The sequence below is a fragment of the Taurulus bubalis genome (genome assembly GCF_910589615.1).
Source record: "Taurulus bubalis genome assembly, chromosome: 17".
Classification (NCBI taxonomy): Eukaryota; Metazoa; Chordata; class Actinopteri; order Perciformes; family Cottidae; genus Taurulus; species Taurulus bubalis.
The window spans coordinates 1,447,618-1,473,265 of NC_136605.1; the positions used below are offsets into that span (position 1 = coordinate 1,447,618).

General features: G+C 46.7%; 2 protein-coding genes across 2 annotated transcripts; both read left to right on the forward strand.

Annotated features, from left to right (window-relative positions):
* Positions 1-1,108: 1,108 nt before the first annotated feature.
* On the forward strand, positions 1,109-8,761 carry snrnp70 (small nuclear ribonucleoprotein 70 (U1)). Its single transcript, XM_079233312.1, has 10 exons — positions 1,109-1,287; positions 1,634-1,787; positions 1,868-1,930; positions 2,417-2,471; positions 2,564-2,628; positions 2,735-2,797; positions 3,319-3,400; positions 6,824-6,925; positions 7,256-7,355; positions 7,435-8,761. The coding sequence occupies exons 2-10, from the start codon at positions 1,641-1,643 to the stop codon at positions 8,219-8,221; spliced, it is 1,464 nt and encodes a 487-aa protein (XP_079089438.1). The 5' UTR covers positions 1,109-1,287; positions 1,634-1,640; the 3' UTR covers positions 8,222-8,761.
* A 497-nt stretch (positions 8,762-9,258) lies between these two features.
* lin7b (lin-7 homolog B (C. elegans)) lies at positions 9,259-18,499 on the forward strand. The gene is made up of 6 exons (XM_079233832.1): positions 9,259-9,376; positions 11,462-11,580; positions 13,316-13,387; positions 14,926-15,135; positions 15,265-15,428; positions 17,880-18,499. The coding sequence occupies exons 1-6, from the start codon at positions 9,301-9,303 to the stop codon at positions 17,899-17,901; spliced, it is 663 nt and encodes a 220-aa protein (XP_079089958.1). The 5' UTR covers positions 9,259-9,300; the 3' UTR covers positions 17,902-18,499.
* Positions 18,500-25,648: the final 7,149 nt, after the last annotated feature.

The window sequence follows — 25,648 nt, forward strand, 5'->3', positions numbered from 1 at the left end:
CTTTAGCACCCAACAATGAAGGAGTCATCATCAAACTCCTAAAGCTGCAATGAGCAATTTAGCAGGAGTGTGAGATTAAAGCGTGATGGTAAATCTGGTTTCCTCAGGTTCATCTCGGACACACTGAGTTACTCCATGGTCCAGGACACAGCGTTGGGGCGAGTTCATTGCCAGAAGCTTTCCCCTTAGGAAGCATGTCTGGGTGGCGTTGAAGTCAAGGCGCTACAGGCCCTCGCACGCTACCCTGGGGTGCAGTCAGGTCCTCTGGGGCATCGGGTCCAAATGGGACACATAAGGTAGAGTTTTGCATCGTGGGCTCTTCAATATTAGCAGCCAATCACCAACCGTTAGTTAGAAATGTTCTTTAACTAAAACATTCATTTGGATGGTCTGAATAAACTAGTGAAGGTTCCCAGAAGCAACGGGCATTGATTTTATTATTATTATTAACGGTTTGACTTCAAATGTACTTTTTATGGGAAAGCGTTGCTGCTGTAAGTGAGATGGGCCTTCAGGAAACCAGTGTGTTAAACCAGTGTGTTAAACCAGTGTGTTACCTGTGTGTGTTAAACCAGTGTGTTACACCAGTGTGTTAAACCAGTGTGTGTTACACCAGTGTGTGTTACCTGTGTGTGTTACACCAGTGTGTTAAACCAGTGTGTTACACCAGTGTGTTAAACCAGTGTGTGTTACCTGTGTGTGTTACACCAGTGTGTGTCTAGGCTACCAGGGGCTGTAAAGCAGAGTACCATCCTGTCACATTACAGACACTAAGAGTATTGTTATCACTCAATAGTCCAGGATGAGCCCGTTTCCATCAGTAGTCCTGTTCCTCCAACACCATCCTCCACTGAACTGGCCGCGTGCGCCATCTCGCGGTTGAACGTGCGCAGCGTCATAAGTAGCACATTTAATTGAGACCAAACATGTCCTGCTAAATCACCTTTTATACACGTAAGTACGTGTAGCACTATGTTAAGCGCGCTGCTCTTGAGTTTGGGTTCAAATCCACTTTTTTTAATGATTCTTTATGGTGATTTGATCGCGGTGAGCTTAACGTCAGAGGACGTCGGTTTCCGGTGTCCCGCCATTTTACTTTTCAGGAACACAAGCAGCTAGTCCGCTCGCACACAGCACAAGACGTACGGCCTCGGCCCCTGAGCGCACCGCCGTGTTTTATTGCTGGTCGACGTCTGCGCCAGTCCGTCGGCCCGGGAGACCCGCACACTGCACGCTGCTGCCCCGGTTCATGGTCTGACTGCTCGGCAGGACATCGGAGGAGAGAAGGTGAGAGCCATGCTCGAGGCGCCTTGTTAGCATCGTTAGCATCGTTAGCTTGCGGGCTAGCTAGCGCAGGAGCATTATGGAGCCTTAGCTCCGCTGCTGAGCGGAGGCTCGTGAACACAGAGCAGTCTCTTGCTCGGCTGTGTCCGTGCCCCGCTGCCTGTAACGCGGCGCAGCACGGGGTTTGGCCCAGGCCCGACCCGTAGAGCCGGACACGCGCTGCAGGGACGCGGTCTGAAGACTCTCCACATCAAGCTAGCAGCTGCTGCCTGCGAGCTTCCGTCTCCTGCCGCCGCTGCTGGGCTGAACGTGTCCGGGTGGTAATGCGACGTGGTTGTTGTTGTTTCAGGTGAAAGATGACGCAGTTTTTACCCCCGAACCTGCTGGCCCTCTTCGCCCCGCGGGACCCCATCCCGTTCCTGTCGCAGCTCGAGAAGCTGCCGCACGAGAAGCACCACAACCAGCCGTACAGCGGCATCGCGCCCTTCATCCGGCACTTCGAGGTGCGGACCTCTTCCCTAGCTGAGCTGTGCCCGGGTTCCTTCTGATGGCTATGACTAATGTTTATCTCCACTTTGACCAGGACCCGAGAGATGCGCCCCCACCAACCCGGGCAGAGACGCGGGACGAGCGGCTGGAGAGAAAGGTGAGCCAGGGTCTGGAGCAGGACCCCTTTAAGACCCGTATCCCTCTGAGGGTGCAGGCGGTCTTATGGGACTGCTTACCCTGTGATGTAAACACAATAGGACCACTATAGCAGGTGTTATGCCATATAACCTTGACTAAAGTTATAACCATGACCCGCAAGACACGTAGCTGCGCCCTCAGTGGTGATCAGCACATGTTGCTGCCTGCTGAAGAGCGACAGCAGTCGTTACGGCTAGACATGATGCTCTTCTGCTGCCCAGACAATTCCCAACAGACTCGACTGCATAACCTGGGGTCGTTGAGCTGTGAACTCCAGGTCAGACGAGACCAGTGCAGGATAAGACAAAACACGTTGGCATAAAGCTGTAGGAAAGGTCTGCAGCTCATGGACTGAGTCTCAGGCCGGCCCGAGCATCTGTGTGAGCGTTGCTTGTCCTAGTGAGCCGTCGCTGAGTGATTTCATGTTCATCTTTGGCTTTTGCAGAGGAGGGAGAAGATTGAGAGGAGACAAGCCGTGGTGGAGACAGAACTCAAGCTTTGTAAGTGTTCACGGTGACGTACGCTCCCAGCTCTTTTCCTGCACAGGACCTCTTGCTTTGAACTAACCGGTTTTCTATTTGCATCGTTTTAGGGGACCCCCATAATGACCCCAATGCACAAGGGGACGCCTTCAAGACGTTGTTTGTTGCCCGAGTGGTGAGTATGTAGGAACAAACGAGTGGGATTGTAGGCCTTCTTGCAACATGTCTGTAGATGAAGAACGTGACTATGTTGTTGTCTAATGGTCTTCTCTTTGCTGTAGAACTACGATACGACAGAGTCCAAGCTTCGCCGTGAGTTTGAGGTCTATGGCCCCATCAAACGGGTACGTTCCCCTACTGTTTAGTGTACAAACTACATTTAAATGATATCAATGTCGGGTGATATTCACATTCATAAATAATGTGTTCCATGTTGGCTAGAAAGACTAAGACACCAATGTCATGTGACGTCTGAATCATTTAAGAGATGTCAGTGATACACTAACTTTGTACTCTGTATTTTCAATTTATTTTAATGTTTTTTTTAGTGTAATGGAAATTCTAAATTTGTTTTTGAAATGGTTCAAATGGCCACGCCACAAAACATGTCACACATACGTAACAGCTTGTACCGTGTAGCACCACTGGGCTGCAATGTATGGAGGCATGTATTTTATTGTGGTTGAACATGGAAATGCAGGTTAGATTCAACGTGTGTGTGTGTGTGTGTGTGTGTGTGTGTGTGTGTGTGTGTGTGTGTGTGTGTGTGTGTGTGTGTGTGTGTGTGTGTGTGTGTGTGTGCGCACACACACTCACCCTGGTGTGGGTTTGTATGATGACTAATGTCTCCATGCCTGTGTTCCAGATCTACATCGTCTACAACAAGAGGACGGGGAAGCCGAGGGGCTATGCATTCATTGAGTATGAGCATGAACGAGACATGCACTGTGAGTACCACCGCACACGCGTCACATGTTCATGGAGACGTGACACTGGGGAGGCAGCTTTCTCTTCAGGCTTTAGGAAGGGGGCACTACCTAGTGACGACATGGATGTTTGTGGAATCAAAGTTATCTGAGTACTTCTAAATGTTGAAATCAGAGTCTGGTGGTTGTGATGTGTGTGTGTGTGTGTGTTGATGCGCGTCATCAGTTGACTAATAGTCTGGTTGAGGAGGGGAACCACTTAATTTAGTAGGGCATCCTGGGAAAAGTGGGACGACCGAGAGGTAGAACTGTGTCTTCATCTGTGAACCTGAACATGTTTGCCTGTAAGGGGCACATTGTGTTTTACCAGTTAGGCATTGTAGCTCTGGAAGAGCAGCTCTCCTGGTCGGACTGTGATGGTAAGCACAAGGTCACACTGGTCGCCAAGCACTGACTGGGAAACCCGTCTTTTGTAGATCCTAGCTATTGAGCTTGTTTGTTAACGTTTGTATTGGTGGTCTTCAACCCTGGTCATGGGGAGATTAGTTAATTACGCCACACTGGAGAGGTATTTAAAGCCGGTGGCGCCGCCACGGCGAGTAATGGAGTCCTGTCTCATTAGACACAGGAATGGTGCCATCTAACGCAATGGCACCATTCTGGTATAGTAGTGTGATCGGCTCTTCACGACCAGAGTTGCTGAATCACAGCAAACGTGTAGTCCCAGCAGTGGGTGAAATGAGGGGGATGTGGGGCTAAACAGTGTATTAACTGTGTGTTGTTCTCATTGCCACTGCAGCCGCCAATCTGTGATGGCTATTGGCCAGAGCTGGCTGGCAGATGATGATGGTTATGATACATCTACACCCTACTACCACAGCTCAGTATATGGTTGGTATAATGGGTTTGTATGATGGGTAAGATTTCTTTCCACCCTCCATCTCCTACATAGAGAAGAGGAGCTACGTTCAATGGGTAAAGCGTCATTTCTAGCAAGCCTTAAAGAGCTTTCAGTACAATTACTACTTGGACTTTAGGCTTTGACCATTGAACGCACCCCTGACCACTAGTGTATTCAATGTTGCCCAATGATTCTGCCCTTTGTCAAAGCCACCCCAGGTTACTCGGGCCATGCTTGACAATAGCAATGACCTCGCTGTCCAGGTACATGGTCAGGGAACAATAAATCAAACGTCAAGCGGCCGTCAGTCAGTGGAGGTGGGCGTGGTTAACACCAGATGACCGAGTGTGAGGCAGCGATTCAGAATCCTAGTGATGGCCTCTGGTCCGTTTCAGTTGCGTGTAGACAAAGCTCGGCAGGGGAGGCGCAAGGTACAGAGTTCAACAATTAGAATGCACAAGTATTTAAATTCCCAATATAAATGTTGTAAACAGGAACCCCGTTGGCTCAGCCGTGTGCTGTAGCGATGCAGCGCTGGAGAGGGGGACAAGTTGTTCTGCTAAATATCGGTGTAGATTAAAAGAGGCACTGCAAGACGTAGAAGCTTTACCTCAGGGCATCGAGCCGTACTGCTGACGCATTTAACATTTCACTCCAAACTTCCAATGTGGAGCAGACCTTTGAGGCTGTCAGCGTCACAATGTCAGGCCTGTGCAATGCATTGGTGTTATGAGAATATCTTCTTTGATTTTGGATGTCGTAATTCGGCCCAAGTGATATTGTCTAAACTAAACACCATACCTGCTTGATCATTATATCCACATCACTGAGAAATGTCATTGTGCAAATATTTTTAAAAGCACCAACGGTCAATATTGTAATATCAAAGATATCGTCATTTTTAATCTGCTCCATATTGCTCTTCCTAAATACAGTTCATAACCACATTTAATACATCAAACATTAATATCTCAGAAGTCGATGCGTTATACTGTCCAGTCTAATAGGTCTGAGCTGGCTTTCATCAAAATGGCAGATGAGGGGAATGTTTTTGGTAATTCTGCTAAATGGGCAATTCATACATTAATGATTCACTACATAACTTAAGGTAGATACTGGTTTAATGTAGCCCTACATATTAATTCATAACAATAGTAAGGTCAGTTTTTTAAAGCAAAGTTTCAGTGTATGTCATGTAAATGAGTTTAGACACGGGCCTTGCTCTTCCAGGCCCTTTAGACCAGACATGCCAGTGTGTCTGAACATGACTTTCTTTTCTCATTAGCTGGTCGGGGTTGTAATGACTCCTGTAAGGAAGGTAGCCCCGCTTTTTGTCTTTGCTTTTTTTCAGTTGGTCAGTTTTGGTAGGCCTGGTGGGGGTTTGGTAAGGCCCTATCATTGGAGGGGATGTTGTCATCCTAAGGGAACCAGGAAGTGGAGGGGTTCTGGTAAGGCCCCTGAAAGAGGTGTTGTGCTGGTATGTGTGCTGGTGGATTTTGGTAAGGCTCTAAGACGGAGGCAGACTTTCATAAGGCCCGTGTGTGAGGGACGATGGTAAGACCGGATAGTGAGGGAGCGTGGTAAGGCCCTCCGATATACATGTGAGGATTTGGTAAGGCCCTCAGACTGTTTGCTATCACTGATGGGTTTTGGTAAGGCCCTCTCCTTCTCAGCGGTCATCCCTCCATCAGACCAGTGTAGCAGCAGGATGAGCCTCCTGCATCTCGCCACGTCCTCTTCCTTATGCAAGATGGATCAGAAGCCTGTTGTGTGTCGTGAGGCGTGGGACCCGGTCTGAATGAGTCCAATGTTGGAGACGTCTTGCTAATGCCAGCGCATGTTGATCTCCCTTCAACAGATTAAAGCTGCTAAAACAACACATTTTACTGCCATAACATACTATAGGCTTATACGTACTGGACTGACCAGTACAGTACTGCTGTGTGTGTGTGTGTGTGTGTGTGTGTGTGTGTGGGGGCACAATTAATTCTCAAGCATTTGTAAAATATTTAAGTTCAAAGGGTGCTTTACTGCCATGACAGGGTTTTGTTTTTCAAAGATATGACCGTTCACCCAAAAATATTTTATACAATGAATACATAACATACAGCTGTGATTTTAATTGTAGATCATTACAACGTCAGCTGTCCCAGCAGGTTGGGTTAAGTATAAGGAATGTATAATGGTCTGATTTAAGATGTCAAACCTGCATTTATGAAACATGCAGAGAAGCTAGTAATTAGCCTGATTCTCCTTACGACAACGTGGACGACTTAAGATGGCGACAATATGCTGTTATGTAATGTAGACGAGAAGTGAAAGCCGGGTGTTTAAGCGACGCCGTTAACGCGTAACGTATCAATCACTCATCGGGTGGAAGGAAGTCCGCTCCATTATCCTTCGGCTTTTGCCCAGAGAGCAGCCATCTCGGCCTCGTCTGCTCCTGGTCAGTATAAAGATGCATAGTTTGTTTCCTTGGCCACTTTGCTGCAGTCCTATTCCTATCTCACCTCTGTGTTCCCTCTCCCGTTCCTCTTCTCCAGCCGCCTACAAGCACGCCGACGGGAAGAAGATCGACGGCAGACGGGTGCTGGTCGACGTGGAGCGTGGACGCACTGTAAAAGGATGGCAACCTCGCAGGCTGGGTGAGCTGCCTCTTCACGTCAGCACCTTACATATGAATGTTCAGCTGCACAACTCTCAGACCTGCTAGTGCCTCAGGGCCAATTGCAATCAGGCATTTTCGCACTGCGCGACTGCTGAGGCCGCATCGTAAACGCCTCTATTGTGGTTATAAAAGGCTGTCTGGGTCCGACGAGAATTAAAATTTGAGATCTGGGTCCGTGTTTTATGATCTGAAGGACCACGCCAAAGGAGCCGTGTGTTCTCGTTGACCTTTGAAGGTTAATGGTCATTTCAGTAACCAGTCGGGTCCAGACTTCTCCATGACTTCATCTTGTGTTGTTTCCTTACAGGTGGTGGATTGGGAGGCACTAGAAGAGGTGGCGCTGACGTCAACATTAAGCACTCTGGCCGAGACGATGCGTCACGTTACGATGAGCGGCCCATAGGAGGGTGAGTGCTTCAGGGAGGAGGTGTGGTTGATGTGAGTACCGCTGTGTCTAACGGTCTTCCCTTTGTCCTGCCTGCTCAGTGACCGGGAACCCCGAGAGCGCAGGGAGCGCAGCCGGGACAAGGACAAGGACAGCCGAGAGCGCCGGCGGTCCCGATCCCGGGAACCACGTGAAGTCCGGGAACCAAGAGAACCCCGAGAACCACGTGAAGTCCGGGAACCCCGTGAACGGCGTAGACGTACTCGGTCCCGGGAGCGAGAGAGGGAAAGAGAGAGGCCGATAGGAGGAGGAGAGGAGGTCAGCGGTAGTGGTGGAGGTAGCCGGCGTCGAGAGCGGGAGAAGGACCGCACCGGGGCGGCGGCAGGGAACGACAGCAGAAGTAGGGAGCGCAGTCCAGTCCGGAAGAGGAGGAGCAGGAGCAGGGACCGCAAGAGGGAGAGGGAGCGGGGCAAGGGGCCGGACGGGGAGGAGGCCGGGCCGGACGCCGCCCCCGAAGGAGGGGAGCGCATGCTGGAGGAGAACGAAGGAGAAGCCGGGGAGGCCGTGGGGGAGGAGCGCCGGGACCGAGACCGGGAGCGCAGGCGCAGCCACCGGGACCGGGAGCGGCGCAGCCGGGGCGACCGGGACCACAAGAGGGAGCGCGGCGAGCGGGACCGGGGCGAGCGCCGGGAGGAGCGCCACGGGGCCCCGAGAGACGACACGAGGGCCCCTGACGAGCCGGGCCACGAGGAGCAGGGAGCGGCGCCGCCCAACGCAGAGGAGTACAGCCAGGACGGCATGATGGACCAGCAGTCGGTGCCGTCGGCCGACGGCTACGTCTCCAGCGAGAACGGCTACAAGATGGAGGCCCCGGGAGACGAGTACTGATAACACGTTGGTCCAAGCTATACTGTAACTCTGCCCTAAACTTTTTAAGACACAGGAAGTCCGAATGATGTCGGGCCTCTTTGCTCCTTATCTGTTTAAATATTCCTCTTCATCCTGTCTGCATAGAACTGATTTGGTCTCACAGAAGTTGCAGCTTTCCTGCATTGCCCAACTAATCCGTGCCACTAAATGTTATCAGATGACGTTTTACTTGATTCACTCTAGAAATGTTTTTCTTTCTTCTTCTTCCACATGGCTTGGGATGAACTGTAGAAACACGAGCTCTGTTCCTTTTAGAAGGGTCGAGTGTTGTCTTTTATTTCCAGATTCATAAAACAGTTAGATTGTATGCTCATTTGGAAGTGACAAAAATTCCCCTCAATGTATGTGAAATTGATGGAGATGTAGTATTGTGTGACGACTGAGGGCTGTTCTGTTTATTCATTCTGGAATAAAGTTTTTTTTAAATTATGTCTGCTGTTTGTATGTTGGATTTGGTCCTTTTTTAATAAAGATGTGGCTTAAAGCCAGAGCACATGATATCTTGATGGCTTTCATAATGTCCTGTGACCTCAATCGTCTAACCTTGAAAAGGGAACATGACAAGATCCAACTGCTCCTCCATTAAGAGTGGACCTGTTCAAATATTTTGTTGCATCAGTAACTAGCTCGCTCTGACAGATGGAGAGCTGAATGAATCAATTCCCCAGAGTCTCATTCTGCACGGATAAAAGGAAATGACCTCAGTGGTGAGCAGGGTCGTTCTTCAGAGGATCGGCGGTTCGATTCCCGGCTCCGCTAGCCCATGTGTCAAGACGCATGAAGTAGGTGTGAATGTTAGTGGACTATTATGTCTGACTATCAAATGTAACATACACTTTATTGTGGAAGTAGTCAGTTTCATCATTTCGGGATCCTTGCCTTGGACTTTGACTGAACACATGACGTAGTAGCGTCTGCGCAGTGGGAGCTCGGCTCCACTCGGCTCTGCTCGGCTCTCGCCTCTGACCATGTCGTCATCATCAAAGATGGAGCGCGCATCGCTGTGACCGGCTCACTACGCACTCAGCCCACTCGCGATGATGTCCTCGTACTACCACCCCGCCAAGGACGCGGACATGGCGGCCCTGCCGGAGCCGCTGTGCCTGGAGAGAGGTACGTTCCCGGGCGTCACGCCCAGCTTCACCGCCGCTTCCCGGCGCACCTCCGCGATGGAGTGGCTCCTTTGTGTTGAAGTTCGCTCCCACTGGCGGGAAACAGCGGCCAGGTCCTCAGTAATGTGTCGTCTGGATAATCATGTCGGCTCACACTGGTGAAGCTTCATGTCGCAGTTATTACGTGTATACAGGGCGTTATAAAGCGTTATAACGGGCCCTGCGGTTCATTCAGACTGCCACTTAAGCGATGACTCCTGAGTGAACACGCTCTGCTGGGTCTGACGGTCTCTGCTCGGACGACTATCATCATCAGATGTTGAACAATACCATCACAATGTTAAACTGTAATGTTAAACTATATTATCATCAGAATATTAAACTATATTTTCATCATAGTATTAAATGGTATGCATCATCAGATGTTAAACTCCGAGGTGCCTCAAAGCGGAGCGAACATGGAGAGTACGGCGTGTCTGAGGCGCGGTCGACCTGCGCGAACACACGTCGTCTCCCTCATTGTTCGTTTGAGGGGAGGAGCGAACTGACGAGCGAACTGACGAGCGAACTGACGAGCGAACTGCCCTCCATTTGTTTGCCTTTACAAAGCCTGCAGCAGCCAGGAGACACAGGTGTGATGACCAGAGTAATAACCTGTGTAATAACCAGAGTAATAACCTGTGTAATAACCAGAGGTACGCCGTGATAACACCGGACGCGGCGCGAATTTGCGGCGCCGCGTCCACCGCGGAAGTTTACTCGCGAGTAGAAAGAGGGCGTTCACACCAAACGCGAATTTGCGGCGCGACCAAAGGGGCGTGGCTTAGCTCTGTTGCTTGCCTCTGTGAGAGACAAGACGAAGCTTTCATTTCTGCTATCGACCATGGAATAAATAACCACTAGTTCTGCTTTATATTTGTTGTGTGAAGTCCCAAACATGTCGGAACATGAAACGCCCTCGTATTTGGGTTCATAACATCATCCGTAGCCGCACACAGCTCGGTGAATTTCACCGACTCCTCCAGGAACAGCGTCTCGCGTATCTCCGTAAAACGATACCGATTATGCCATCCACCATGGAAATAACCACTAGTTCTGCTTTATACTTTTTGTGTAAACTCCACATATGTCGGAACATCAAACTCCATGGTGTCTGGGTTCATAATATTATCCGTAGTCCCACAACAGCGTCTCAATGAAGCCGCTGTCAGCGCTGGTTCAGGCGGAGCAGCAGCAGTTTCATTCAGAAACGGGGAGACGGCGGTGGTGACGGCGGAGCTTCTCAACGCTGATTCTCAACGCTGATTGGCTGCCGCAACTTTGCGTCACGCGATTTCTCCGCCAGAGTTGGGATAATTCAACTCACGAGAATTCGCGCCGCGTCCTTCGCTTTGTTCGCCCCAGGGCAAACGTTCTGTTCGCGCCGCCTCCAACGCGTCTATCTCGCCGCAAATTCGCGCCGCAGCACGTCTGTGGATTGACTTAACATGTAAACTGGTCGCACCGCAAATTCGCGTCGCGTCCGGTGTGAACACGGCATAATAACCTGTGTAATAAGCAGAGTAATAACCTGTGTAATAACCTGAGTAATAACATGAGTAATAACCTGTGTAATAACATGAGTATTAACCAGAGTAATAACATGACTAATAACCTGTTTAATAACATGACTAATAACCAGAGTAATAACCAGAGTAATAACCAGAGTAATAGCCTGTGTAATAACATGAGTAATAACCAGAGTAAAAACCTGTGTAATAACACGAGTAATAACCAGAGTAATAACATGTGTAATAACCAGAGTAATAACATGTGTAATAACATGAGTAATAACCTGAGCTGCTGCTACATTAGCCTCCTCCAGGACAGAGGATCTTCTTTATTGAACACATAAAGTCCTCTGAGGAATATTTGTGATATTGGACGATACAAATAACATAGAAATCTAATAACATAGTATTTTGTGTTGTACTTTATAGTATTCATAATCCCCACATGTGTGCGTGTGCGTGTGTGTGTGTGTGTGTGTGTGTGTGTGTGTGTGTGTGTGTGTGTGTGTGTGTGTGTGTGTGTGTGTGTGTGTTAGATGTGTGCAGGGTGATCGAGCTGCTGGACCGGCTGCAGCGCAGTGGAGAGCTTCCTCCTCCCAAACTGCAGGCGCTGCAGAGAGTCCTGCAGAGCAAGTTCTGTGCTGCCATCAGAGAGGTACGCTGTGCAGGGGGTGGAGGACAGATTTATACCTACATATACGTATATGTATATATATATATATATATATTTATACCTACATATACGTATATGTATATATATATATATATATATATATATATATATATATATGTATATATATATATATTTATACCTACATATACGTATATATATATATTTATACCTACATATACGTATATGTATATATATATCTACATATATATATATATATATATATATATATATATATATATATATACATATACATATATATATATATATATATATATATATATATATATATATATACTTATTATATACACTCTTTCTGCTCCTCTTGCCCTTGTGGTCAGACGCTAGAACTGCGTGTCGTTAAATCTGAGACGACGTCACAGTTCAGGAGTAGGGATGGGTATCGTTTGGGTTTTTTCGATACCGGTGCTAAACCAATACTTTTAAAACGATACCGGTGCCTAAACGGTGCCTGAACCAATACTTTTTTATTGCCAAGGCAATTTTTTTTCTTCAAATTGAACAATATTATTAACTGTTTAAAGTATACTATAGATATAAATAAATAAGTACATACAAAACATGCTTCAAACTACAGCTTCAAACCTTTTAACTTCAAAATATTTAAAAAAAGAACAGACAAGCATCATGGCCTGATGGGACCGTGTGCAACAGAACTCAGACACTGTTGGATCCTAAAACTGCTGCTTTACTGGACTACACGTCATCATTAATATCAACTGGAGAGATTTGTTCCATCAAGCCGAGGACGGACGTTCAAAAGCTCGTGCTCGTGTCTGCAGCGATCTCTGTGTGCGCGCACTGTGTGTGTGTGTGTGTGTGTGAGCGCTGGAAGCCCCGCCCCCTCAAGCCCCGCTCTGCATGCAGGCAGACAAAGAGCAGAGCAGCGAGTGTGCTCTGATCCGCTATTTTAATAATCGTTTTTAGCGTGCGGGCACCGCGCTACCTTTTTAGTATCTATATACCGTGCAACTTTACAGAGTAGTGTAAAAAAAAAAGTATTTAAATCGGCTCAGGCACCGGAAGGAAGCACCGAAATCTGCGTTGCTTTTCGGTCCGGTAGGTACCGGACGTGTTGGTTCTCGGTACCCAACCCTATTCAGGAGTGACTGTGATGCTCAAGGTCATCAATTTAAACATGTAACACGCTCCAATAGCCATGCAGAAAAACTGCAGGCAATAATTAGAAGACTTAAAGGAACATGTGAAGCATTGTAGGGGATTTTTTGGCAGACATGGAGTATAATATGATTTAGTATGCTTAATGTAAATAATAATGGTTGTGTTGTCGTTATCTTTCAGTGAGCCGTTTATATCTAAATGTCTTGGTGTTCTCAACGCTGCAATCTGCAGCCTCACCACTAAATGGCGCCAATTCCTAACACACTGCGCCTTTAAATAGAGGAGCTTCACTTCATTACAGAATTCAACTCATTCAAATAAACAATGTTTTACGTATTTATTCATTTAAATACAGGCTGCAGGTCTGGACTGCAGTTCTGGTCTCACTCCAGTAACCAGACCAGTAACCATGTTCCCCAGAATGTTGACTCCTTTAACTGTTTGCTCTCACTACTGGAAGCACCTTAACTCCACTGGAAGACTCCTGTGTTGAGTAGAGAGCGACATAAAGCTGGTGTATGACGTGTAGTGTTCTGGTCATGTCCATCACATCCTAACATCACATGTGGGTCCTCAGGTGTATGAGCAGCTGTATGACACTCTTGAAATCGTTGGAGGACCGGAGGTGCGAGCACAGGCGACTGCCAAGGTATGACATGCACACTAACACCTAGAGGTGACACCCTAACACCTAAAGGTGACACCCTAACACCTAGAGGTGACACACTAACACCTGGAGGTAACACGCTAACATCTAGAGGTGACACGCTAGCACCTAGAGGTGACACACTAACACCTAGAGGTGACACACTAACACCTAGAGATGACACACTAACACCTAGAGGTGACACACTAACACCTAGAGATGACACACTAACACCTAGATGACACACTAACACCTAGAGGTGACACACTAACACCTAGAGGTGACACACTAACACCTAGAGGTGACACACTAACACCTAGAGGTGACACGCTAGCACCTAGAGGTGACACACTAACACCTAGAGGTGACACGCTAGCACCTAGAGGTGACACACTAACACCTAGAGGTGACACACTAACACCTAGAGGTGACACACTAACACCTAGAGATGACACACTAACACCTAGATGACACACTAACACCTAGAGGTGACACACTAACACCTAGAGGTGACACACTAACACCTAGAGGTGACACACTAACACCTAGAGGTGACACGCTAGCACCTAGAGGTGACACACTAACACCTGGAGGTAACACGCTAACATCTAGAGGTGACACGCTAGCACCTAGAGGTGACACACTAACACCTAGAGGTGACACACTAACACCTAGAGGTGACACACTAACACCTAGAGGTGACACGCTAGCACCTAGAGGTGACACACTAACACCTAGAGGTGACACACTAACACCTAGACATGACACACTAACACCTAGATGACACACTAACACCTAGAGATGACACACTAACACCTAGAGGTGACACACTAACACCTAGAGGTGACACACTAACACCTAGAGGTGACACGCTAGCACCTAGAGGTGACACACTAACACCTAGAGGTGACACACTAACATCTAGAGGTGACACACTAACACCTAGAGGTGACACACTAACATCTAGAGGTGACACACTAACACCTAGAGGTGACACCCTATCACCTAGAGATGACACACTAACACCTAGAGGTGACACACTAACACCTAGAGGTGACACACTAGCACCTAGAGGTGACACACTAACACCTAGAGGTGGCACACTAACACCTAGATGACACCCTAACACCTAGAGGTGACACCCTAACACCTAGAGGTAGCACACTAACACCTAGGTGACACCCTAACACCTAGAGGTGACACACTAACACCTAGGTGACACCCTAACACCTAGAGGTGACACACTAACACCTAGGTGACACCCTAACACCTAGAGATGACACACTAACACCTAGAGATGACACACTAACACCTAGAGATGACACCCTATCACCTAGAGGTGACACACTAGCACCTGGAGGTGACACCCTAACACCTAGAGGTGACACACTAACACCTAGAGATGCTAGCAGCAGAGGCAGCACTTTTCTGACCCGCCTGTCTTCAAATAATATTGTGTCCAAACCATTTGTCCGATCTTAGATCATCGGTGTGTTTTCACATGTGCGTAGTCTCGTTTTAACGTCGGCCTTCCTCAACAGGCCACGGTGGCAGCCTTTGCAGCCAGCGAGGGCCACGCCCACCCGAGGGTGGTGGAGCTGCCCAAGACAGAAGAAGGTCTGGGCTTCAACATCATGGGGGGCAAGGAGCAGAACTCCCCCATCTACATCTCCAGAGTGATCCCCGGAGGCGTGGCCGACCGCCAAGGAGGGCTGAAGAGAGGCGACCAGCTGCTGTCCGTCAACGGAGTGGTAAGGCCCGCCCACTGGGAGGAGCTACGCACGCACACGGTTACTGTCAGTGTGAGAGCCGTTTAGGGACCCGGGTGGGATGGCCCCCTCTCAGCATGTGGTCTGAGGCTCTCGTGTGTCGTCCTGCAGAGCGTGGAGGGCGAGCACCACGAGAAGGCCGTGGAGCTGCTGAAGGCCGCCCAGGGTTCGGTCAAGCTGGTGGTCCGCTACACCCCGAAGGTCCTGGAGGAAATGGAGGCTCGCTTTGAGAAGATGAGGAGCGCCCGAAGACGACAGCAGCACACCAGCTACTCGTGAGTCACTAGCGTTAACATCCCGAACCCACCGACACATGCTCCTACTGATCACCTGCGTTATGATCTGATCTCAATATACAAATTAAGGGGCAGGGCATTTTCAATTAAATTCAGTTCATTTTATATAGCCCAAAATCACAAATTACAAAATTTGTAAAAAATAAAACAGGAAGAACCCTTCAGGAGAGCAACAGAGGAGGATCCTCTATCAGGGTGGACAGAAGCAATAGATGTCATGTGACCACAATGAATGACATAACAGAGTTATTCATATAATGAGTAGTATATGCATGGAGTACCATCCAAATAACCACAGTCCATGTCAAGTGGTTATGCATATGTTTCCTATGCCAAGGAGAGCAGGACGATCCAGAGGGTGCACTAGAACCCGTTCCACCTGCAGGAACCTTCCCCTGGGACTAGGAACCTTTTAAAGCAGCGGTCGGGAACCTATGGCTCGCGAGCCATATATGGCTCTTCCGGTGATGGCATATGGCTCCCAGACAATTTTGAGTTGAAAAAAAAATCTGTTTCGAACTGATTTTAAAATACTAGTTTTGAAGATAAATTTCACGGGTCACGGGCAGTGTTCCCTCTAAACTGTGCGCGGCCAGCGCAGACCAGTCGAAGTGGCCGCGCAATAGATTTTTCAGACCGCGCACATTCTTCAGACCGCACAAACGATTTTTTTTCAGGAGTTAAAAATCTTTTTTGCGTCAGTGTTTATGAGATAGGAGTGAGCCATCTTCACAATAATAAGAATAAGGTCCCGTTTCTCGACATGCGCTCTCTGTACCTCTGCTAGCGCTCTGCCTCCGTTAGCACCCCCGACCCCCGCTGTCCTCCTCCGGGCGCCAGGAGTGAAGCTCGCCCAGAGCGCCACATGAGCTCGGGCCGGCGCTGTTTAGGCTCCTCTTGGCGGGCCCTGCTCCAGCAGCTATAGGCCTCCATGGAGAAAAGAAAGCAGAGCAGGCGCCCCAGAAAAAGGTCTGCCTAACATTCAAACATGAGTGGCTAGATGAAATAGTCCAAATTGACACACGTAGGATGAAACTTTCAGACATATTTAAATAAGAAGTTATTACATTGTTTATAGAGGCTACCTTTAGGAAAAATGACACCATGTCAATTTAATAGGCCTATAATTATTGTTAAGCACCGCATTAGCATTTTTATTTAAATGTTGTACCTGCTGAGAAATGACCAAACACCTTTGATACTTTAATTTTTTATATATATCATATCAGTCATAACCAGTGAACTAGTCATAACCTCCCCTTATTGAAGTTCAACAAATATCCTTTAAGTTCAACTAAACTGACTGGTAAAACACCATCATTAAAATGTTCCCAAAGTCCAACCATTATAAAGGATATTGAATAAATATCAACCTTGTATACATATTGATGCATTTGCTGTCATCTCAAAGCACCCGCAAAGTGCTCAACCTCACCACGTATGAACCAGACTACAAGGCCATCAGCAAAACCATGCAGCACCAGAAGTTGCGTTAAAAGTAAGACATATTTAATTTATTATACGTTAAAAAAACTATATGGCTCTCAATTAAATATATTTAGAAATATTTGGCCTTTATGGCTCTCCCAGTCAAAAAGGTTCCCGACCCCTGTTTTAAAGGAACTCATTGCATTTCGACCGCAGGGACTACGGTCTAGATTAAGTTCCGGGGACATCTCAACCCCCAAAAAGGTCCTAGTCGAGTTAGTGCATATGAACTTTGGGGCGGGGTTTGCAGGGAGGACCGTCGCTGATGAGTTCCACACAAACATCGCTGCATCACTTCTTTACAAACAAAGGGTTGTGGCCATTTTAGGACTAGGAGAGAGCATTGCTCTTCTTTGAAAACATTACAAGTAAAGCTGGGTTTGCTGTCAGCTTCTTGACTGATTTAAAAAAGACAGACAGAGAGCTGAGAGGGCCAGCTGTCCAACACATGAAGCATGCAATACGTGGAACCTTTTCAGAATCAGAAACCGTTTATTTGCCAGGAATGTTTACACAAACAAGGAATGTTTCTAGGCGGAAGGTGCATACATTAGACATGAGACGAAACAAACAACAATCAACAGTCAACGACAACAACAACAACAGTGAAATGATATTTAAATCAAGTATAAGATAAAGATAAAATCAGACAAACAGATAACGTTAATGTTAAAGTTAACGTGACATGTGTGTTTAAGTTAAAGTGTATGTTAAGTGGCATGAGTGTTTAGATATGAATTGTGCAGGGGAGTGACCGGTAAGAAGAAAGAAAAGAATAGGAAAGAAAAGAAAGAAAAAATAGTCCGAAAAATAGTCGGGGTTAAAAAAAATAGTCCGAAAAAATGTTTCCATTCAATGTTTCTCCATTTGACACTAAACATATACCATGTCTGGTCGTGTGTGTGGTACAGTTCACATGCAGCGTCATCTGTCTCTCTGCAGATCTCTGGAGTCCAGGGGCTGATCCAGGCTCCGTCCATCGGGGTCCAGCCCTCCTCACTCCTCTGTTCCAGTGGGAGGCCGGGCCGCTGATGAGAAGCAACAAACCAAAGTAGCCTACCAACACCTGTTACCTGAACGTCTCCATGAAGCCGACGCTGCAGTCTAGGATACTCTCCCCTCCCTCTTTCCACACTCCTTTGAGAAGTCCAGAGGACGCTTGTTGTCCGATCATGTGATGTCATCTCTCCGGTGTGAAATCCTACTCAGCATGCTATTCCATAAGGGTAACACATTCTCTGTAGCGTGTTGCTGAACTAGAAGCTAGCGTTTATATTCTCATGTCGTTTTAATCGAGTATTGTCATGTCGTGCATTGCGGTCCTCATCCGTTTCCAGTGTGTGCCGTTAGAGCTCAGTAGCAGAGGAAGCTGTAGACACGCCTCCATCAGCTGTCCCAGCTAGAGCGCTAGCCGTTAGCAGCAGGAAGAACACTGGATTCAGTAGCTGCCAAGTGTCATCTCAGTCAAAGTGTTGAGGATTACAAACATTCAACTGTGTATTCAATGATTTGCATAATTATTCATGAAATAAAGTCTAATTGTGTTAATTGAATGTGGTCATCTTTCCTGCTGCATATGGGTTGTTTCAACAAGTCAAATTCCTTGATTGTGTAAACATACTTGGCAATAAAACGCTTCTGATACTCATTCTGGTCATCTTCCTCCAGTACACACAGGCTGTGAAGTAACATTACATTATTTTGAAATTAGGTTTCAAAACCTTGATTTCTATTGTTCGCTATTGTTCTCAGGGCTCTCAAGTTTTTAAGACAGGTAAGAGTGACCTCCCCCTCCTCCTCCCAAGCCGTATGCCCACAGACCAGCCCCCCTCCCCCCATATTATTATTAGCTTTATTTTTATTGGTTGCTGGATTACATTTCACCCAGATACAACAGATATGCTTTTCTGATTGGCTATTCGTGTAGCCCATTTCTTTTTTTGATTCGCTGATGAGTGGCACCTCACGGCAGAACTCCAGGGGATTCGGGGGAGACGTGCTTGATTCCTCCATGGTGAGGGCAGCGCGACCAGGTCATGTTTGTGCGCTGCGGCACATTAAATAGCCTAGAGTTTTTTTTCAGCGTGAGAAATACGATGTGTGGTGAGAGGGCGTGACTAAAGACCGAAATGCGTGACAGTCACGCTCAATGCAGCCAGGAGCTGCACCATCAACCACTTCCTGTTTTAACAGCTTCCCCACCAGCAGCGGATGAACCAGCTCTCTATCTGCTGCTCTATTCTGAGAAATGTGAAGTCAGCGACACAGCGACCAGCCACATTCATCCTGGGGCTGGAGGGACTTTTATCCTGTTTGAAACGGCTAGCTAAAGATAATAGTAAAGACAGTAAGATGAACATGCACAATTGGAGTCCACTAAAGCTATTTTCCACACTTAAGATCAATCATTCTTGCCCTCTAAGAAGTGTTTGGTTACGACATCATCTTCCATTTTAATGATATGCGCAAAATCAGGCCCAACCAATAAAGACGTGCTAAAAGCAGATCCTTGGCAGAGTCAAAGGACTGCTGACGCACAGTAGTCCAGATAAATGGGCCGGACGGGCCCACCAAGCCAGTGGGGGTGCAACTACACCGTCACAGAACCCACGACAGTGACCACATATGCGCATGCGTTTTACCATGTAGAGTACCTTGAGTACCTAGCACTATACACATCAAATGTATTATTATTATTACATATTCCCAGACACCGGTCAGAGTTGCTGCTGTGTTTCTGGCACACATGCTCATCCGCCTCAAGAAATGCTCCAGACGCTTTCCAAACTCAAAAGGCACGACAGTGTGTCACGCCCCAGCTGTGTGGTGCGGAGACTCAGGTGCAAAGGAAGAGACCGGAAGCAGGTTTGAGGGGGGGAAAAAAATCAAAAACATTCTTTACTTTAAAGTTACTTCAAAAAACTCTAAACAAAACTAGGAAAAGGTGGCACAGGACATGGCGCACATGAACACACGGGAACAAAGAAACAAAGACAAACCGACGGGACAAGGGAAGGTGGGGGAGTATATATAGGGGAGGGGAAACACAGGTGAAGGGAATGATAATCAGGGGACACCCATGAGTGGCTGAGGGCAGGTGAAGGGAATGACAATCAGGAGACACACAAACACACCCACACACAATCAACCAGGTGTTACACAGTGTACTAAAGGAAGCGGTCAGGAGGGACAAGACCAAAATCATCCGTATGTGGGAGGAGAGACCATTCTGCCATAGTAATGGTGGTCACTTTGTGATAAATGTGACAAAAACGAGGCGTTTGATCAGATTTTGGGACCAGAAGTGAGAGTGAACTCCCCAGACTGGAGCTCAGTACAGCGAAGCCCTTTCACGAAGTTAATGAAGCTCTTCTGCATTGCAGCCCACTGGATACAAGCATGCTGCTTAGCGGGATGGTTCTTTAACCAACATATACATTATGCTGTATATATATATACAAATAGTATCCTAGCCCATCTGTAAGTCACCTCCCTTGTGCCCAAAACCGGCTCAGCCAGACCTAACCCCATAAAGTACTGTGTGAATGCGAATCGCAGCAGACTCCCTGGTGGACTACAACACTCACAAAGCAGAGGTTTTAGTGTCTAATGAACTCTCTCCAGACTCCCCGGGTCATGAGCAGAGAGGATGCTCAACAGACCTCTGACGTCACATACGCAAGAACCGTGGACATGAACTAGACCTTAATCCGTTTTGGCAACCCAAAAGTGGAAAAGATCTTAACCAAGGCTTTCAGCATGCTTTAGCAACCGGAACGTGTGTGTCACGTTATTGTAAGTACTGATGACCAGCTTTGTTTTTTGGGAAGGGATCACGTGGTCACAAGGGTCGCAGTTATTGGGATCAGATGTAAAGGAGTCGGAGGAATAACCGTCTTCAGTTTCAGAACTATCTGGTAAACGTGACAAGAACGTCGGATTTGAAGCCTGGCCTAAAAATAAATATTAGATCATCCCATGGTATGTTTTTTAAATTCCCAAATAGCCAGATAGGTCGTGGTCATCATGGGACATACTTACACAACGACCCGCGTAAGCAGAGCAGCCGATGTTCTTCAGAGCTGAGCCAAACCCAGACCCTCCTCCTCATCACCACCTCAACAGAAACAGGCAAACACATCATCTAACATGTTAAGACACAGAGTTAAGACAACCTCCGATCAGCTGGTATGTTATTATATCAACAACATACCACAAATCACATAATCGAGGGGCCCTTTGTCTGAGCTGCACTAAGTGATATTTGTCTCATTATGTGGTGACAAGCCCACCCAAAACAACAGCGATACAGCATTATCTTGATGTTGGTAAAAAAAAGCCCCTCTTACCATGTTAACCAGTGAGGTGCTGCAATGCAGAAGAGCTCACATTACAATGGACCATTTGTTTGTCACAGAGCTTTGTAAGTTTATAATTAGTTTTTATATAAATATATTATCTTTTGTTCATTTTTTTGTATAATAGACTTCCCTAAAAATAATATATATGAATGTCATGACAACATCATTTTGATATGAAAAACCCAGACTTGATATCTTTACTCATTCAGGTGATGGAGTGTCATGACAGGTGACAGGTGTCATGCCTCTCAACCACCAGCAGGTGGCACCATCCTGCCTAACATGTGGCAAGAAGACATTGTAGATACAAATAAATAATCATGTCGTAATATTAGATATAGTTTGTCATAGAAATGCCGCTCAGGCAAAGCTCAGGCAAAGATTATGCTTTGGGAACGCACACATGACCTCTGAAGGAGATTCTAATGAGCTGATGATCTTATACTGCATTTATATTATATTAAAACTCTCAGTGATTGATGTTTGCCACTTCCTAAATTCTAATATGAAAGAGTTTACTTTACAATAAAAGATTGACTTATGGTTTATACCTTCCTCACATAATAACGCTGTCTAATCACTAAATTATTAAATCCAGTTTGTACCAACAAAACAGAAAAGTAATTTAGGGGGTATTGGAAATGTAATCATCATTTATTAAATCATGATTAATTATATAATTTGGTAAAGCAGGAAGAATATTTCGTGATATAATGGAAACATTTCAAATGAAAGATTAATAAATTGGCAATGAAACTTAGCAAATAAGAAGAAAAAAAGAAAGATATAAGCTAAAAAAAAATCAGCATTATGGATGAATTTAACTCATAAATGACAAAATACAACATTTTAGAAGAAGAAGAAATGTAAAGGTCAAGGAGGTGTAACGGGACCAAATGAAACACACGACTTCAGGGACCTTTGACCTTTTATCTAAACTTCTGGAAACAGCAGAGTCCGGATCAGAAGGCAGGCGGGTTCACCGGGAGTCTGGCGGGTCTAACAGGGACCGTCAGGGTCCTGATCAGAGACCAGAGGCAGGAGTCTATACAGGGACCTGATCAGAGACCAGAGGCAGGAGTCTATACAGGGACCTGATCAGAGACCAGAGGCAGGAGTCTATACAGGGACCTGATCAGAGACCAGAGGCAGGAGTCTATACAGGAACCTGATCAGTGACCAGAGGCAGGAGTCTATACAGGGACCTGATCAGAGACCAGAGGCAGGAGTCTATACAGGGACCTGATCAGAGACCAGAGGCAGGAGTCTATACAGGGACCTGATCAGAGACCAGAGGCAGGAGTCTATACAGGGACCTGATCAGAGACCAGAGGCAGGAGTCTATACAGGAACCTGATCAGTGACCAGAGGCAGGAGTCTATACAGGGACCTGATCAGAGACCAGAGGCAGGAGTCTATACAGGGACCTGATCAGAGACCAGAGGCAGGAGTCTATACAGGGACCTGATCAGAGACCAGAGGCAGGAGTCTATACAGGAACCTGATCAGAGATCAGAGGCAGGAGTCTATACAGGGACCTGATCAGTAACCAGAGGCAGGAGTCTATACAGGAACCTGATCAGAGATCAGAGGCAGGAGTCTATACAGGGACCTGATCAGTGACCAGAGGCAGGAGTCTATACGGGGACCTGATCAATGACCAGAGGCAGGAGTCTATACAGGGACCTGATCAATGATCAGAGGCAGGAGTCTATACAGGGACCTGATCAATGACCAGAGGCAGGAGTCTATACAGGGACCTGATCAGAGACCAGAGGCAGGAGTCTATACAGGGACCTGATCAGAGACCAGAGGCAGGAGTCTATACAGGGACCTGATCAGAGACCAGAGGCAGGAGTCTATACAGGGACCTGATCAGAGACCAGAGGCAGGAGTCTATACAGGGACCTGATCAGAGACCAGAGGCAGGAGTCTATACAGGGACCTGATCAGAGACCAGAGGCAGGAGTCTATACAGGAACCTGATCAGAGACCAGAGGCAGGAGAGTGAACAGGTGAGTGAACAGGTGAAGGGAGTTAGAGGGTGTGGAGCTCAACTGTGACAGGTGACATCGATAATATGTATATATTATTACATAATAGGTTTCTGATGCCTAACTGTTCTGAGCCTATGCCCATAATGAGGGTGCACATAGTTTGGGGTTCCTGGTCAGCATCACCCTTCAATGTTGAAGGATCTTGTTTGGACCAACTGGAGCCAATCCTTCTTGTTAGCATGCTAATGCTAAGTTGGTCCATACACCGTAAGGTCCTTATAGCTCTTTTGTAGTCTTCCGACCCCTCAAAGAGCTTTAGCACACCCATTCATACACTGATGGGAGGAACTACCATGCAAGGTGCCACATGCATGACTAACTAACTGACTAACTAACATTCATACATGTTCATACACACACCGTAGGCAGGCGATAGCCTAGGACAAATCAACATGGGCTAGCGGATGTCAATGTTGAAGGATCTTGTCTAAATTCTCCTCCAACTGGAGCCAATCCTTCTTGTTAGCAACTTCCCCTGATGCTGTTCCTGCCTTTTGGAGAGATTTGTGTTGCTTGGAGTTCAGGACACTGCGGGGTGACTCCAGGTCTGGCCCTCCTCTGTTGGACCAGGTCCGTACTCAGCAAACAAATAAGCTTAACTTTCCAGAAGTCGGATTGGTTGCTGGAGTTGTGCTCTGAGGCAAGTTTGTGATTTTTAATATTGGGCTATAAAAATAAAATTGAAATTGAAAAATCTAGACCAACTGTCAAATTCATAAAAGAAATAAAACTGAAAAATGTCAATTGTTTAGTTTGTTACTGATGCTCATCTTTCCTTCTACAGTTGTGTTGTTCTTCTGTCATATGGAACAATAAAAGCTATGAAATTAAATAGTTACTGAATTATAAATCACTAAATACATTTCCAGATTGGATTTTTACATGCTGATGCTTCTCTGTCCTTTGTTCAGTTAAATATTTGCTTTTGGCTCTAAACCTCTGGACCTTGGACACACTGGGACATGAGAGAACAGTCAACAAATATGTCTAACTTCCCAGAGGCCTGGTTGGTTGCTGGAGTTGTCGTCCTGGTTATATGTGAGGGAGCTGACTAGATTTTATTTAATTGCTTTCTGATTCTCATTTGATTATCTGATTACCTAGTATTCAGCCTGTTGGTTGTGGTACATTTACACTTTGTGTGAGCCTCAAAGATCGAGAGGAAAACATGGGCTCTCAAACCTCCTGTGAATCCCAACAAGAGTATGACAGCTATGCTCTCAAGCTTTATGAAGCTGTTTTACAGCAGCCATGCCTCTTACCAGATGTCGGCATAGATTCTTCTCTGCTGAAGTATTCTGGTATTTACTCCAACGCTGCTCTGCAGAGTTACTCTGATGATCTGGTCAACAAGGTGCCAGACTACGTCGACAGGTTGGGATCTGGTTTGGGTTCGTTCACTTCATTCCCAAATGCTGTTGGACTCGGAGCATTGGTGATTTCCATGGTCATTGAGATCAGCATGAAGAGCTCAACTGGAACAACTGATGATTCATACAGCATATTCCGCCGAGTGTTTGGTGAAGAGAAAGCCTCAGGTGTCCGGGACACAGTGTCGGAGTATGTAAAGCGCCATGAAATGTACATGAACAATAAGCGACAGCTACAGATGGAAATACAGAGACTGGAGAAGCAGCTGAGCAACCATCTCACCGTGCTCAGAAACTCCCTGCTGCATGACGGACAGATGTCGAGCCGTGGGTTCAAGATCTGGGTGAACGGAGCCTCCTTCCACGTCCAGATGTTGATCCATGAGGCTCGACTGAACACTCAGACTGGCATCAGAGCAACAGACGATGTTCACACAATCCAAAGAGCCATCACCACGTATTTACGGCACCTGAATAACTTGCTGGAGGAATACAAGACTCACATGACCAGCACTACTGATATCTCTTATCATATAATTTGTGCTCTTTATGCATGCCTTCCAAGCACTTGTTCTGTAAAATACGAGAATTGTAAAACACTTTATCTCGATCTTGATCCGACACACTGCTGTCGTCATTCTCGTTTGATAAGGCCTTTTATGAATAATTTTTTCTCCAAGAATGAACCACTCTCAGGTTTAAAGAGTCATTTTTTAAACATCAAGAACAACCTTATCTATCACATCAACCGACATGATTCATTCACTCTGCCTTCAGCCCGTTAGGTTAGTTATGTTCTGTTGGTTTACCCACATTAAATCTTGTAAATGAATTGTTTGTTTGTTATTAACTTGTGAACTGACCTGATTGAGTGACAGGATTTGTCATGACTTTTTGAACACACAGTGAACTGCCTGCATGCA